The 14,870-nt window shown below is 50.5% G+C and overlaps 7 protein-coding genes across 7 annotated transcripts; 4 read left to right on the forward strand and 3 right to left on the reverse strand.

Annotated features, from left to right (window-relative positions):
- Positions 1–249: 249 nt before the first annotated feature.
- Positions 250–1,192, forward strand: FMAN_11468 (uncharacterized protein; the record flags this gene model as incomplete). The annotated part of the gene is made up of 2 exons (XM_041834282.1): positions 250–367; positions 417–1,192. The coding sequence occupies 2 exons, from the start codon at positions 250–252 to the stop codon at positions 1,190–1,192; spliced, it is 894 nt and encodes a 297-aa protein (XP_041684562.1).
- Positions 1,193–1,576: 384 nt separating this feature from the next.
- On the reverse strand, positions 1,577–2,894 carry FMAN_11469 (uncharacterized protein; the record flags this gene model as incomplete). The annotated part of the gene is made up of 3 exons (XM_041834283.1): positions 1,577–1,697; positions 1,750–2,558; positions 2,616–2,894. 3 exons carry the CDS (start codon positions 2,892–2,894, stop codon positions 1,577–1,579), a joined length of 1,209 nt encoding a protein of 402 aa, XP_041684563.1.
- Positions 2,895–4,414: 1,520 nt separating this feature from the next.
- Positions 4,415–6,880, forward strand: FMAN_11470 (uncharacterized protein; the record flags this gene model as incomplete). Its single annotated transcript, XM_041834284.1, has 1 exon — positions 4,415–6,880. The coding sequence occupies one exon, from the start codon at positions 4,415–4,417 to the stop codon at positions 6,878–6,880; it is 2,466 nt and encodes an 821-aa protein (XP_041684564.1).
- Positions 6,881–7,196: 316 nt separating this feature from the next.
- FMAN_11471 (uncharacterized protein) lies at positions 7,197–8,348 on the reverse strand (the record flags this gene model as incomplete). Its single annotated transcript, XM_041834287.1, has 1 exon — positions 7,197–8,348. One exon carries the CDS (start codon positions 8,346–8,348, stop codon positions 7,197–7,199), a length of 1,152 nt encoding a protein of 383 aa, XP_041684565.1.
- A 315-nt stretch (positions 8,349–8,663) lies between these two features.
- Positions 8,664–9,116, forward strand: FMAN_11472 (uncharacterized protein; the record flags this gene model as incomplete). Its single annotated transcript, XM_041834288.1, has 4 exons — positions 8,664–8,666; positions 8,717–8,736; positions 8,808–8,990; positions 9,053–9,116. The coding sequence occupies 4 exons, from the start codon at positions 8,664–8,666 to the stop codon at positions 9,114–9,116; spliced, it is 270 nt and encodes an 89-aa protein (XP_041684566.1).
- Positions 9,117–11,295: 2,179 nt separating this feature from the next.
- Positions 11,296–13,050, forward strand: FMAN_11473 (uncharacterized protein; the record flags this gene model as incomplete). Its single annotated transcript, XM_041834289.1, has 3 exons — positions 11,296–11,439; positions 11,494–11,933; positions 12,027–13,050. 3 exons carry the CDS (start codon positions 11,296–11,298, stop codon positions 13,048–13,050), a joined length of 1,608 nt encoding a protein of 535 aa, XP_041684567.1.
- Positions 13,051–13,848: 798 nt separating this feature from the next.
- FMAN_11474 (uncharacterized protein) lies at positions 13,849–14,746 on the reverse strand (the record flags this gene model as incomplete). The annotated part of the gene is made up of 2 exons (XM_041834290.1): positions 13,849–14,568; positions 14,675–14,746. 2 exons carry the CDS (start codon positions 14,744–14,746, stop codon positions 13,849–13,851), a joined length of 792 nt encoding a protein of 263 aa, XP_041684568.1.
- Between the last annotated feature and the right edge of the window lie 124 nt (positions 14,747–14,870).

The raw sequence follows: 14,870 nt of genomic DNA on the forward strand, positions 1-14,870 counted from the left end.
CTAGATATGGTCGAGGAATGCCAGGTGTCCAATTGAAGCACAGCACGAACCCAACGTGCTATTGAGCCCCTGTTCATTGAGTATCACTGCAATGGTCTGTTCTGGCCAGCCCCGGCTTTCGGCTCCTCACAGACGTCAGCTTGAGCTGCCCCGCCAAATCATCGAGACCCCTCCATAAATCTGTTCCTCCACTTCATCGTAACACCATCGTATCTTGTTCAGTCAACAACAGGAGAGACATTATACACAATGACTGATATCGATCTTCAAGCTGTTCATGATGAGCTCGTCTCAGTGGCCTACGAGGCCGGAGCCATGATCTTGGCTGCCAATCCTGCTGAGCTCGACACCGACACCAAGCTCAACTGTACGATATGTTCTGTCCATGATATGTTTTGTAGCTGACACAATTGCAGCCGTGGACATTGTTACTGAAGCAGATAAGGGCGTTGAAAAGATGGTCTCAACTCGCCTCTCTTCATCATTCCCTTTAATCTCCTTCATGGGCGAAGAGACGTACAAGCCTGGAGTTAGGCTTGGCCCTGAGCCAACTTTCGTTGTGGACCCAATCGATGGAACAACCAACTTCGTGCACTCGTTCCCCAGCGCCTGCATCTCTCTCGGTCTCGCAATCGATCGTCAGCCCGCCATTGGCGTCATCTACAACCCATGGCTCGACACTCTCTACACCGCTATCAAGGGCTGCGGCGCCTTCCTCACACACGGCCGTGGAAAAGAACCCCGCCGCCTCCCTCTCGCACGCTCACCGCGACCCATCGAGGGCCTCGGCAGTTCTCTCGTTGCTGTTGAATGGGGAGCGCAGCGTGACGGATCCAACTTCGACATCAAGGTCGAAGCATTCCGAAAGCTCACAGCGACTCCCGAGAACGGCGGATCGATGGTTCACTCGTTGCGATCGATGGGCTCTGCTGCGCTGAACATTGCTGCTGTGGCCGCGGGACAGGTTGACATGTACTGGGAGGGTGGATGCTGGGCGTGGGATGTTTGCGCTGGATGGGCGATCCTCAACGAGGCTGGTGGGCGCATGGTACATGGAAACCCGGGCAATTGGGATCCTGAGCTTGAGGCACGCGTATATCTTGCTGTGCGAGGAGCACCAAGTGGTCAAAAGGAGCTTATCGAAGAGTTCTGGGGCGTCCTTGGCGATAAGAAGCTGGATTACTCTGTATAGAGTCGACACGAGGTAAAATAGGGTGTTTTCTGAGAAAGAGGGGGACCATATAGAGAAAATGAACGAGAATCGCGATAATGGAGATAAAGTCACTTGCGAATAGTATCACTTGTTTGGTAATCTTTGTCAAATGCCACTAGCCATCTATACACCCGTGATAGACAATAGGAAAGGATAGCAAAGCACCTAGTTGCCCCGTAAAAAGATCCCATAATACAGTTGTAGCGGTTTCCGCTTCGTCTCCCTTTCACAAAACTTCATGGTTTTTGAACCCCCCTTTTTTGTTCAATATGTGGTATCAGCCTAAATGATGTTGGTTCGTTCCTTGGTTCCATTTTCCTCCTCGGTCTAGATGAGCGATTCTAATTCCGCCTTGAACTCGACCTATTCGGCCTTGACATCGACCTTCTTGGCAGAAGGCTCGCCGGAGGGTGCATCCTCCTCGCGGCTTCGCTTCTTGTTATCGGCACACTCGTCGGCGGTGGACTGGATGCGAGGGGTGGTGCTGTGTAGTGTGTTAGCGAATACATCTTGGTATAATGATCAGGGTGGCTCACTCATTGCTGCTGTGCTTGACTTCATCCTTAGACTGATCACGGTCACGTCCACCATCGCGTCCACCACGGCCACGGCCTCGACCACGACCTCCTCGGCCGCCGCGTCCACCTCGTCGATCCTTGAAACCGTTCTTCTGGTCGTTCTCGCGCCGCTGCTTCCAGTCGTCCTGACCACGGCCACGAGAATCCTTTCCGCCTCGTCCACGTCCACTCTTACCTGTCTCTCTACCCTCATAAAACTTGCGGGGATTGCTCTGGTTAGGCTCAATCTTCCCTTGTCGGATAAGGTCGTTCTTTTCGTCGCAGTAAGCTCGCTTGCTCATGATTTTCAGATCATGGTTCTTCCACTTAGGCTTGGGGTCAATCTTGATGAACTTGTTCGCCTCATCCTCGTCGGCGAAGGTGACAAACACGGAGCCCTTGAAGAGACCCTCGTTGGTACGTCGGAGTTTAAGACCCTTGACTTCGCCAAACTGAGCGAAGAAGCTCTCAAGGTCGAATTGGGTGTTAGGGGCCTCATCGCCAAAGCCCTTGACGTAAACGGTAGCGGCTTCGACCTTGGACTTGGAGGTGTTCATGGGCTGGTAGGGGGTCTTGCGCTTGACGACCTCCTCACCCTCCTCACCGGAAAGTTCAAGAAACTTGCTGTCCTTGAGAGCAGCGATGACGGCGCTGTAGGGCTGGAAAGTTCGCATACGCTTGAAGGAGTGGATAGTCTTGACCTTCATGGGCTTGTTTTCGCTTCCGCCGCATGACTCCCACATGAATTTGTCTTGAGGGAAGTTCCAATCGCCAAAGTAAAACTCGACCTACGGGAGTAAGTACATACGCGCGCGACAACGGGACATAGGTGAAGCTACACATACCTGCTTGCGGATGGCCTCAGGGTCATCAGTGACCTCACGGGTGGAAGGGTCGAATTTGCGGTTGTTGCGAGGGTTTGCATCATCATGTTTGGCTGTGGTTTTCAGAATCTCCCCCTTCTCTTCAGGCTTCTCTTCAGGCTTCTCTTCAGGCTTTTCTGTGGACTCCTCTGCCTTCTGCTCTGTCTTCTCTTCAACCTTCTCTTCTGTGGGCTGGGTGGTAGGAACCTCGGCCTCAGAGTGGACAGCCTCGACAGGCTTGGGGGCTTCAGCTTCGCTCATTGTGACTTTCGACCGTTATTTGATAATTGGGAACGATGCGCGATCGCGATTGTTTCACGGTCGCAGGCTAAGAAGTGTTGAGTGATAGAATAAAGAGGAAAGAAGCTAGAAGCGAGGTGAGAAAGGGTCGCGAAAACGTAAAAGATGGTGGCGGGGTTGAAAAAAAAAAAAGCGAGTCATCGGTGTGACTGTTGCCTATTCAATGAAGCTTACCTTGATAGAAAGGATTAACTCGAGGTTACACGATTGATGAGTTTTTGTTTGTATAAAACAGATTCAATTGAAGAAGAGTTAAAAAAATGCGATTGATTGATTCTGCCGGCGCGAGGAAAAAATCACCTTAAAAAAATCCATCGAAAGGCCCATCTCTCGCTAGCCTTAGCTTTGCGATTTCACCGCCCGCCTTTTTTGGCGTTTCCGTACTTCTGTGTCTCTCCCATTTCCCCCCCACCGCGGATGACCCCACTTTCCTGCCGTTCCCTCCATTAGGTTGTTTTAGTGAAGTAGTGCTGTGAGTGTTCTGTTTCCAATGGATAGATGATTAAGATGATGGAGAAGTCTACCAGAGTTTATCTTGTATCATGACGATGGCAACTTGAGATCAAACTCGTAATTCGACAAATGTATTATGAACTTGTCTATTTAAGAGCAAGTCTCCCAGCCGATCAAATCAGACCTAGCCTATGCAGCAATTCTTCGATCTGAGTTGTCAGGTTCTGTAACTGTATCAGAGCAGAGCAGATGATCTAGAGATCGAGTGACCATGACTTTCACCCAAAATCGAGTCACTCTACCACGATGAAACTTGGCAATAATTAAGCTCTTTTAAAAACGAGTGCATGGGTTGACCGTCAGCTGTAACCTGATTGGGCCTTGTCTTGTCTCCTTGGCTCGGAACCAAGCTTTTTGACCATCCAAGTTGAAAGCGGACCTGAAGATCCGTGGCACAGATAAAGTGAATGCCACATGCCGAACAGAGAGAAAACCTCCGAAGGGAACCGCAAAAGTTACAATTTTGATACAATAATCGGGAGTTTTCGATTCTCTTGGTTGATCCGTGGCATGATGCGGGAGAGCCCGTCTGCCCCCGACGTACTTGTGACCTCGACCGGGGATAGAGAAATACCTTGGAATGGTCGAGACTCATATTCAGCTCTCAAGTAGCCCTCTAGTTTTGCATTCGTAGACCCCACATCCCACTTTTGCAGGACGGAACTTGGGAATGACATCAGCCATCTTGAGCTATTCTCAACAAGTTGCGCAACGTACGGTAGTGTCATATAAAATCCCCGGCATCCAGGCACCAACTCCTTCGGATACCTGCCGAGGTATCTACCCAATCTCGCGGTTCAATCTACCATTTCGATTCTATACTCTCTTTCAAAGTTCTACCCCATCATTCCTCTATCTGTCTTGCGACAATGCACTGAGTTTGGGCTTGCAGCCACTGAAAGCATGTGCTGTGCGCTGTCAAATTATGACAATAAAATTCTCGACAAAACCCAATTGCACCCAGAACCATGAGACACTACCGCGGCTCTCTCAAGAGCCTCAATAGAGTCACTGCAAGACTCAATACCCACCAGCGGATCCCCCGACGAAGATTATCGCATCGTCAACACCGCCATCTCTGGACATCTCCATCCAAGAACGATGCCAAGCAAGAAGCACAGCAAAAATCTACGTTTCCAGTAGCAGTAATTACCGGCGGGCTTTTTATCTGGTGGCTCTACCCTTCTGACGACTTTGCACAGCTTTCCGGTAAACAACTAAGGCAGCGAACCCATGAGGACTCTCCAAAGGATGAGAAGCAAGACAAGACTCAGGATAGAGAATCAGATGCGGATCAGTCGGCCTGGATAAACTTTGCTCGCCGCTTCGAGACGTTCTGTAAGCTCAACGACGTTCAATTCTCTTCCTTCTCCGACAAGGTCGTTAGTTATCTCCTCCCTGAGTGGTCCAGACTTATCCCAGGCTATGTTCGGAAACTTCAGCATGAACTCTCCATGTCCCCCGGGTCTCTGGCCGACGAGATTTGGCAAGACGCCCACGACCCCCTAATCAATCCCGAGATTCGATATTCAGCCAAGGTTCGAGTTTCACCAAATCTTTGCGATGAGGAGAAGGAATTTTTGTCCCGACGAAAACGAGTCGCCAGAATAGGGCTGGCTAAATATCTCGGACTAAAGGAGGAGGATGTCCATCCAGATGATGTTCCAACAATTGCCATGTGCGGCTCTGGTGGAGGTCTGAGAGCACTCATTGCTGGAACTGGATCAATTCTTGCCACAGAAGAGGATGGGTTGTTTGACTGCGTCACATACACCTCGGGCGTGAGCGGCTCATGCTGGCTTCAAGCTTTGAGTCTCACATCGTTCAACAAGGGAAACATTCGTAACCTTCTCGAGCACCTCAAAGCTAGGGCCTCAACCCATATCGCCTACCCACCTGTGGCCTTCCAATCTCTTGCTTCTATGCCCACTAATAAATACCTCCTGAGTGGCATGGTCGAGAAGCTCAAGGGTGATCCCAAAGCAGATTTTGGCCTTGTTGACGTGTATGGTGTCTTACTGGCAGCTCGGTATCTTGTGCCGAAAGGAGACCTTGGGGTCAACGATCGCGACTTTAAGCTCTCAAACCAACGCCAATATGTCCAGTACGGGCAATTGCCAATGCCCATCTATACTGCTGTGAGACACGAGATTCCTGACTTGCCAGAGGCTGCTGAACAAGGCCCCATCGAAGCCGAGATCGCCAAAGAGAAAGCTAAGAAGGAGGCTTGGTTTCAGTGGTATGAGATCACTCCCTACGAATTCTTTTGTGAAGAGTTTGGCGCCGGAATCCCCACCTGGGCTCTAGGCCGCAGATTCAACCAGGGATGTGATGTTCCTCCTGAGGATGGCTTCCATCTTCCTGAACTTCGTTTGCCACTCCTCATGGGCATCTTTGGTAGCGCATTCTGTGCAACTCTCAGCCATTATTACCGAGAGATCAAGCCGCTTGTCCAGGGTCTGACTGGTTTTGGGACTATTGATGAACTCATCTCGACACGAGACGATGATTTGGTCAAAGTGCATCCTATTGATCCTGCCAAAATACCCAACTTTGCCTACGGAATGCACGGAAAATTACCGGAAACCACGCCGACCAGTATTTATGACAACGAGTATATTCAACTTATGGATGCTGGAATGTCCAACAACTTGCCTATCTACCCCCTCCTGCGACCGGGCAGAGATGTGGACGTACTTGTTGCCTTTGATGCCTCTGCAGACATCAAAACCGACAACTGGCTCTCAGTCGCCGATGGCTACGCCCGCCAACGCGGTGTCAAGGGTTGGCCCGTCGGCATTGGCTGGCCCAAGCCTGGAGAAGCTACATCCCAGGTCGTGGAAGAGCTAGATGAGGCACAAGCGAAATCCACTCGTGAAGCTGAGGCTAAACTCCGCGAAGCCAAAAAAGAGCAGGATGAGCTTCGCCAAGAAGCTCACGAAGAGGGCAAGCAAGTTATGGCAGAGAATGACAAGACCAAATTCGAGCCTGGGGATCAAGAGTCCGGCGATCTGGGCTACTGCACTGTCTGGGTTGGGACCAACACAGAACGCAGTACTGAGCCACCCCCTCCCTCAAAAGCAATCTCGGACGAGACATCTTGGCAACTCATGGAGCCCGATGCTGGCATTGCTGTTGTCTACTTGCCTTTTATTTCAAACGATAAGGTCCCTGGTATTTCTCCCGGAACTACCGATTACCTTAGTACATGGAACTTCATCTATACCCCCGAACAGATTGATAATGTCACTGCATTGGCTCGAGCAAACTATGACGAGGGAAAGCAGCAGATCCGAGATACCATCCGCGCAGTGTATCAGCGCAAAAAGAAGCTTCGCGAGGAAGCAGAAATGGCCCAACGTCAGGATCGTTATCGATCTCGTATGAGGAGAGGCGAAGGCACCCGTCTGGGCGAAGGCGATCATTTCAGTTGAGCCTGTGATTTCAACACCCCTGGCAGAATAATCATTTGACTTATAGAACCATGTATCTAGTATACCCGTGCAGGCGCCAGGGATGCAGTGTAATGTAAAAATTTGATTCTGATTCTGATTTTGTTGAGTTTTGTCATTGTGTTACATTGTATCTTACAGTGACGTTTCCCATCCCGATCCTCTAGGATCCTATGCTCCCATGTAATTTTTATACACAGCCCAACCGGGGCGAAAATTGCTCATTATCCACATGAAGAGCCGACGCCTGATACGCCGCTCTGAGTACATATATATCCAACACCACGACATTTCTGGTTTAGATGACCTCGCCAATATCGATATGAGGGGCCGTCCAGCGCTTAGCATCCGGCTCGTACATATCACTTGGTACCCGGACCTTGTTGCCGGGGCTGTAGAGGTACCACGCTTTGAGGGCGTTCATCGATGCCTTCCATCTGGCAACGTCGAGGCTAGGGCCTCCACCTTCACCAAGTTTCTCAGAACCACTGTAAATACCGACAATGAATACGGGAGTTCGTGAATGCCGACCTGTCTCGCTCTCTAGACGAGCAACAGGTGCCTCAAATCCTTCACGAGCGCACAACATGGAGAGTTCTCGTGTAGGTAGACTGAATTCGAACATGGTAGAAACGTCGACTTGTCGAGCAAGGACGTGAGCTTTGACGAAATCGCGAGCGGCGTCTTGACCAGAGTGGGTGTAAACAGCACCAACAACGGCTTGGACAAATGAAGAGTACGCCTCGTGTTGGTAATACTTATAGCCCTCCTCGCTGCTCATCTTCTCGGCGTTCACAGGATCACCAAAAGCATTGTCGTAGACTACACGACTGCTGATTCCTCGTCGGGGTTTAAATCGGTCGGTAAAAGCAGACTCTTGACGAACAGAACCCCAGCGTGACTGCATATCCGCATCACGGGGTGCCCATTGTAATAGACCAGGATCAACCTCCTCACCGGGAGCAGCAGCGGCCTCAACACCCCATCTACGAGCCACTTGATGCAGAGATTCCTTCCCAGAATAAGCACGGAGGGCCTCGTAGAGGACGGTCATTGGTAGACGAGGCCATTTACAGACGAGGAACTCGAGGACGTGATAATTGATGAATGTGCTGCCGAGGAAGGCGAGGTTGGCGTTGTTGAAACTGGGGTTTTTGTCGGCTGAGGGAACGATGAGAGCCCGGGCGAGAGTTTCCAGAGGGATCTTGTTAGAGAGGGATAACCGGGAGTGGAGAGCTGCAAGCTTAGCCGACTCAGCGGCACGTTCGGGGGAGGGAGATGGGAGATTGGTGAATGTAGGTGTTTCTTCGTTGATTTGAGAAGCGGCAGCTGTAGAAGCTTGACGTCGAGTCGTTTGTAGAAATGCCGGTCTTGAGATACCGCTGCCGATACCGCGGGCATGGGCCTGCAGCAATTGGCCGCCCCATCGATCGATCCGTGCCCTCTTCATCGAGCCCAGTAGATTCCCTCTCGAATATCCCGTCGGTTTGTGAAAGGCGTCGATGAGGCGACGAAGCGAATTGGGGATTGTCGCCTGTTTTTGGGTCGTCGACGGGTAAAAAGTTCTGCGCTACGAGGCTAGAGAGTCGTGTGAGCTGGGGTGTTTGGTTTGTCCGGAACAACAGGCGGCCCGGCCTTCGTTTCTCCCATCTAGCCTTGGAAGCTTGGGACCTCACCTGTTGGTAACCGGACACTTGACATCAATTCAACGTCGCCATCGCCCTCCCAAAACCTCTCCTTTACGTCCGTTGATTAATTGTTCAAAATGGTGAGTGAAGTCTACAAACTGGAGTGAGTCTAAGCTAACAATTGACCTAGGGCGGCGGCGGAAAAGTTCCGTAAGTTTTACCTCTCACGAACCTAGCACCGAAAGCGAAGCGATGACCATATCTAACCCACCCTGCGACAGTTACCCCAAGCACGTCTGGTCTCCAGCCGGTGGTTGGTACGCGCAGCCTGCGAACTGGCGCGCCAACACCCTGATTGCTGGTGTCGTCATGGCCGGAATCGTTGCGGTTACGTGGAAGTTCAGCGCTGGACGAGAACAATGGGCGCACCGACCTGAGCAGGGGCAGTGGTACGCTAGCCGACAGTATGCTATCCAGTTCCATATTGGCGAGATTCTGAGCGAACGTGCTAACAATGGGGATTTAGCTGGTCGAAACAGTTGAAGCAGTGGGATGAAGAGGATAAGGGAAATGCGTCAAAGAGCGAATAGAGTTGGATAAAACGACACTTTGTACAAATTTCTGCGACAAGACGAATACAATCTGATTCAAGATCAATATCCAGTGTCTATGATGTTGTGATGATGAGGGTCGCTAATATTCCATTTCACGAAGCTCCCTAGAACATCTCGACTAGGATCAAAAGTGATGAGAAGCCGAATTTCGACCCAAGAAGTCTCTAGTTTGTTCTTCGGTTTACCAACATGCTGCTTCCCAGACCAGAGGGTTCTCAAGTGGGTGTTAATGCTCGTTCCTGAGAGCAAATCAGAGCACTGCTAAATCTGCTTATGAGAATCAATATTGCCGTCTAGTTCCCGAGAAGCAGACTCATACTGGTGGTATCTCGACGGGCTTTATGATGAACGAAAAGCGCTTCAAAATTGGGATAAACTCATTCACATTTGGAATTTCCAAATGCCTTACGTAGTATGTCTTCCGTTATGCTAGACGAGAAGGACAGTTAGCCGAACATAAAATATCGGACCTATTCTCTTCACAACACACTTTAAGGTATGCTGGGAAGATGTGCATACGGCGTACGGAGTAATAGGCCATTATTTAAGTCTCGTCCTCTTGAAGTGAGTTGGGACTAAATCCACATTGCTGGAACAGGTTTCACACAAAGCATCAGACGACTGCAGATAGTGATCCGTTACAGCCGAGCCGACGTGACAATCCTACCAGAGCGACCAAGACAAGGGCGACGATAAGGACTCACTAGCACACCCTACACACGATCAAGCTCGTCTGAATATGTTAAAGGCACTAACTGAGACGGTCTCAGAAGACAATGCTTATAACAAAACACCTAATTGAGCTTGGACCATATATTTGTTTTCAAGGACCTTGGTGCTAAGCATAAGGGAAGTAATGGCAAATGTATGTAACTTGATAAAACATGATGCAGCACTACTACCTCGTTAAATGTAATTCAGACATAGCTCAGTAATTCAGTCCCGTCCAGTCTGCCTTGGATACTGACTGCCTGATACTACATAGGACAACCAATAACAGAAGCACCATGGACAAGTCGGCTGTGAATCATTGGCTATCGGTTCTCTCCAAGACGAACTGTTGCATGTTCAAAGACACGCCAACTCAGCCCGGTCTGCCAACTTAGACAGTCAGGTACTAAATATCAGGTCCAGGGGTACTTGGGGGCACCAGGATTAAACTGCCTGAGTCCACTTTAAGCCGCTGCCACTGAGGTCACTACCGGCTCTAGGCCCAGGTATCTTTCTACAGTCAGTTGGAGAGGACCCTTGTACAACCTACATGAGGGTGCTCCGCTGCTTATGCTTATTGAGGCTCCAAGGCTGTTTTGCGTTGTTGGTCAAGGCAATTTCCCCTCTTTAGTATTGATCGATTTGGTAGTATTTGATTGTTTCAAGTTGCTTGATTGAATATTGATTTCAAGCCGACTTCCCCCCCCTTTCCTCTCTTTACTAATGTTGTCTCTATTACGTGCGGAAACCTGAGGCTGTTGGCCATCTTTCAGCTGCTCCGATCTTCTTCCGCGGGTATCGATCGTGTTCCAGAGGCTTGAACCACTGGGCTGCTCTGCGCTGTCTCTGCCTTAAACCTTCAACTTCACCTACAATCGTTACCTACCACCTACCTTGACTTACCCTACCTAGATTATTTCTCGCTTCATACCGCTTTTGATCTTACGTGCACTGACTGTCAGTGTCTATTCTAACTCAGCTCGTCATTGGCTTGGTACTGCATCACCGTTGTTCTTTGCCCAGTTTGCGGGTCGCTTCTTAAGTTATTCGCCACCAGCCTAAGAGCTAGACTAAACGTCAACCAACGGATAGCATACCACACCACCTTGCATCGATCAGATCTATCTCTTCGTCTTGATAACCTCGTTTGGCTCTTATTCCTGAATCGAGCCGGACCATTTCCTCCTTATTTATTACTTCTCTATTAATCCTCCATACGACCGACCCTTCACCACTCAACCTGTGTTACTAATCTCAACACCCGTTGATCTCACGCAGACCTTCTCACACTTGGTCTCCTACATCACCCAACCTCGGTCTTTCGCCTCAACGACATCTTGAACTATCTTTCACTCTGGCTTCGCGCGCCTTTCGCCTCGCCGGCCTTGCTGTCGGCCTTGGTTTGAGTGCCTTGACTGCGTACCAACGCAGCCAAGCGCAGCAGATGTCTTCTCATGCCCAGAGGCATGGTCACCTCGACGCGACCGCAGGTCGTGAGGTAGTCTATTGCCACGCCTGCGCCGGAGAATGGTATCGAGATGAGAACGGACTAACTTGTCCCGAATGTCACGGCGAGATCACAGAGATTGTATGCTTTCCCACGCTGCTACTTCCTATCCAGAATGCTAACCACTATGTCCAGATCGATCCCGCCAACGACCCCCGCGCCTTGGATCACCGCTCCTCTGCCTCCACCTCACCCGAGCATCACCCATACGATTCAGATCCTGAAGAAGCCGACATAGATGAGCATACCCAGCATGGCTTTGTGTTCCGACGGAGCGTCCGAGACGGTCCGAACCATACACATCATCACGATCCCGCTACTGCGCCAACTTATGAGCGCTTCTGGGATATGCTTAACGGATTTGGACCTCGAGCACCCGGTGGCAACGGTTCTTTCCCACCGAGCCCAGGAGAACATGAACAGTCCCAAGAACCAAACTTTGGACCGCGCATTCACCGGACGACTTTCACGTCCGGGCCACTAGGCGGAACGACTTCTGTAACAATCGTCTCGGGACCTATCCATGCAACAAGCCGTGGTCCCGCTGGTGCCCCAGGAGGCGAAACATTTCAAGAGTATGCACAACCCCCGTTTCAGCTTGCTGAACGACCTGGCGGCTTGCGAGTCACGGCCATTTCCATGACTATTGGAGCTAACCAGCGTACCAGTTTCTTTCAGAACATGCTACGCGACATTGTCCCGCCACCACCCGCTCATAATCATGACGGCGAGGAAGGCGCCGGAGGTCCTCCACCCGGCCTGGCTCGAAGCCTGCAAGATATCCTGAATCTCCTTAATCCAGCAAATGCAATGCATGGTGATGCAGTGTACTCCCAAGAGGCTCTGGATCGGATCATCACAGGACTCATGGAGGCCAATCCCCAGTCCAACGCCGCTCCTCCAGCTACAGAGGAAGCTCTTAAAAACCTGGAACGAAAACCTGTCGACAAACTAATGTTGGGCTTGGAGGGAAAGGCAGAGTGTACCATTTGCATCGATGAGATGAAGGAGGGGGATATGGCCACATTTTTACCTTGTAATCACTGGTTTCACGAGGAGTGTGTCACCTTGTGGTTAAAGGAGCACAACACTTGCCCCATCTGCCGAACGCCGATCGAAAAGACCGATCGCAGTGGCAACAATAATGGCGGCAATGGAAACAACAATAACAACAATAATAGCGGTGACGGCTCCCGATCCCAAGGTCCAATGCCAGGGCCTAACTCTGACCAACCGAATCCGTTTGGAACTCGAGCGTCATTCACGTTTACTCCCAATCAGTGGACACCATTCGACAACCCTCATTCTCACACACGCCCGATGCGGTTCTCGCGACCTCCAAGTCAGAGCCAGAGTCGCTTGAATGAAGCGTTGCGTACTATCTCGAACCGGCAACAAGAGAGAGAACGTGAACGTGAGCGTGAACGAGGCGAGACATCGGGGTTTAGCTACGACACGTCTCGACTTCAGCGACGAAGCTCACACTCTCCAACAAGTCCTAGAGCGACTGCCCCGAGTGAACATGGCGCTCGTATGAGACAGAGAAGCCCTTCCCAGAGTAGTCGTCGGTCAGCGGCGGACTCGGATCAGCAACGACGACAGAGCAGCCATGGCCCCATTAGCTGGCTCCGCGATAGATTTGGTGGAGGAGGGCCCGGTAACGGACCGCCACGAGAGGAAAGGCGACAGTAGAATCGTCACGCACCAGACTCTGGGGGAATCGCTTTAAGGATGATATCAGAAGTCCTGATTCCTCGTCGTTCGCTCGCAAGGTGGCATGAAGACAATGAGAGGTCTTAGAGGCAGACCTTGGTGAGAGAACGTATTGCTATCGTACCACCTCGATACACAACGTGCAGTGACTGCAACCAAGTGCCAATTTCTTTACGTATGCGCTTCGATGTACGGAATAGAATAGAGGTCTAGTTGGTAGGGCACACGGGAGTGATTGGAATTGAGCTACCAGCGGCATTGCTAATTACATAAATGGACGTCAGGGATACCCCATAAGAATGAAGACTGATGTTGAGTGCTTTTCCTGTGAGCTCGACCCATGTTGGTTGTGTCAATGGATATCAAACGATTGCCTTCTAGACAACGGCTGTTGAATGTGCCAATGGACATAGCCTCCTGTAAGGTAATGCTCATGTGCTCAAGTCTATTGGTTGGTTGTTGAGATGCCAAACAAGTCTTGCAAGAGCCGAACTTACATCAACCTTTGACTATTGAGCTATCAATGAAATATAGACGCCCCACTGATAATTACACATTGAAAATAGGGCAGCTTCTTGTAATTTCAATGCATGATCAAGGTGATAACTCAGGACAAGACATGTTCGATCCCGAGAAAAAAGTAATGTATTTGACTATCTCGCTGCATGAATCCAGAAATTTCAGATCGCTCTTACGCAGGCTGCTACTGACTCAATCTCCCCATCTCTTGGTAGAATCTTTGGTCTCCCTTATCGACTCTTTTGCTGGTCAGGCTTCCTATTTTGTCTCGCCGCCAAAGCCCTTGGGTTTTGTGGAGGGCCAGTCTGGGTCCTCGGGTGGCTTCTTTGGTTTCGCAGATCTCATGTTTATTTTCAGGTGGGACTGGTTTGTTTCCTTTTTGGTAATTTGAGCAACATTTGCCCAACTCGGCCCTGGTTTCTTGTCCGGCTTCTTCTCCTGATCCTGGTCTAAAGGGGGAGATGGATCATGAGATTGGATTTTGGGTGAGACGGGTGGGTTTTGATCTAAACCAGTCTCGTGGATCTCTTCGTCCACAGGAGGTCGTGCGACAACATCGGGTGTTGGAGCCGCCACCGGTGCTGAAGTGCCTCCTCGGACTGAGTGTGCTGGTTCAGGAGAATTGCTGCCTCCACGTGACGTAGTCTTTTGAAGGGGTGGGGAAAGCGACTGCCTCTTTTTCGGACACCCTGTGTCTTCAGATGCGTGTCTCTTTCTGGGGGACTGTGTTTCTTGAGATGCATATCTCTCTTCAGATCCATGGCCCTCCCCTGGAGACTGTGTTTCCTCTGATGCGCGTCCCTCTTCTGGGGGCTGTATCTCTTCAGATGCGTGTCCCCCTTCTGGAGGCCGTGTGTTTGACCAAGAGCCTGGGGCACCTCCCGATGACCGAGGCAAAAAGGCAACCCTTGGGGAGGAAGCTGGGGGCTGAAATTCTGAGGCTTGAGGGTTCAAAGGAGATGATGCCGGTCCTGATTCCTAATTATTCTGGGGAGAGTCGTTGCCGTTCCGCCATGTTGTATTACACTGTTGATGTAAACAACTGTATTAAACTCAAGAGCTACATATGTGAGATAAAACTTACGGCTGCGCAGAATTGAGGCCCGATCAATCCCGCTATAGACCCGGATGGATCACAGAGGGGGCAGTTGCTCATGACGGGTTCGCCAATTGTCGAGGTCTCGGGAAGTGAGGGAAAACTCAAAGGCTAATAAATAGTATACAACGAGCGGATGGGTTGGTCTGTGATTCAAGACGGAGCATTTCAATAAAGATGGAAT

The sequence above is a fragment of the Fusarium mangiferae genome (assembly GCF_900044065.1).
Source record: "Fusarium mangiferae strain MRC7560 genome assembly, contig: FMAN_scaffold008, whole genome shotgun sequence".
Lineage (NCBI taxonomy): Eukaryota > Fungi > Ascomycota > Sordariomycetes > Hypocreales > Nectriaceae > Fusarium > Fusarium mangiferae.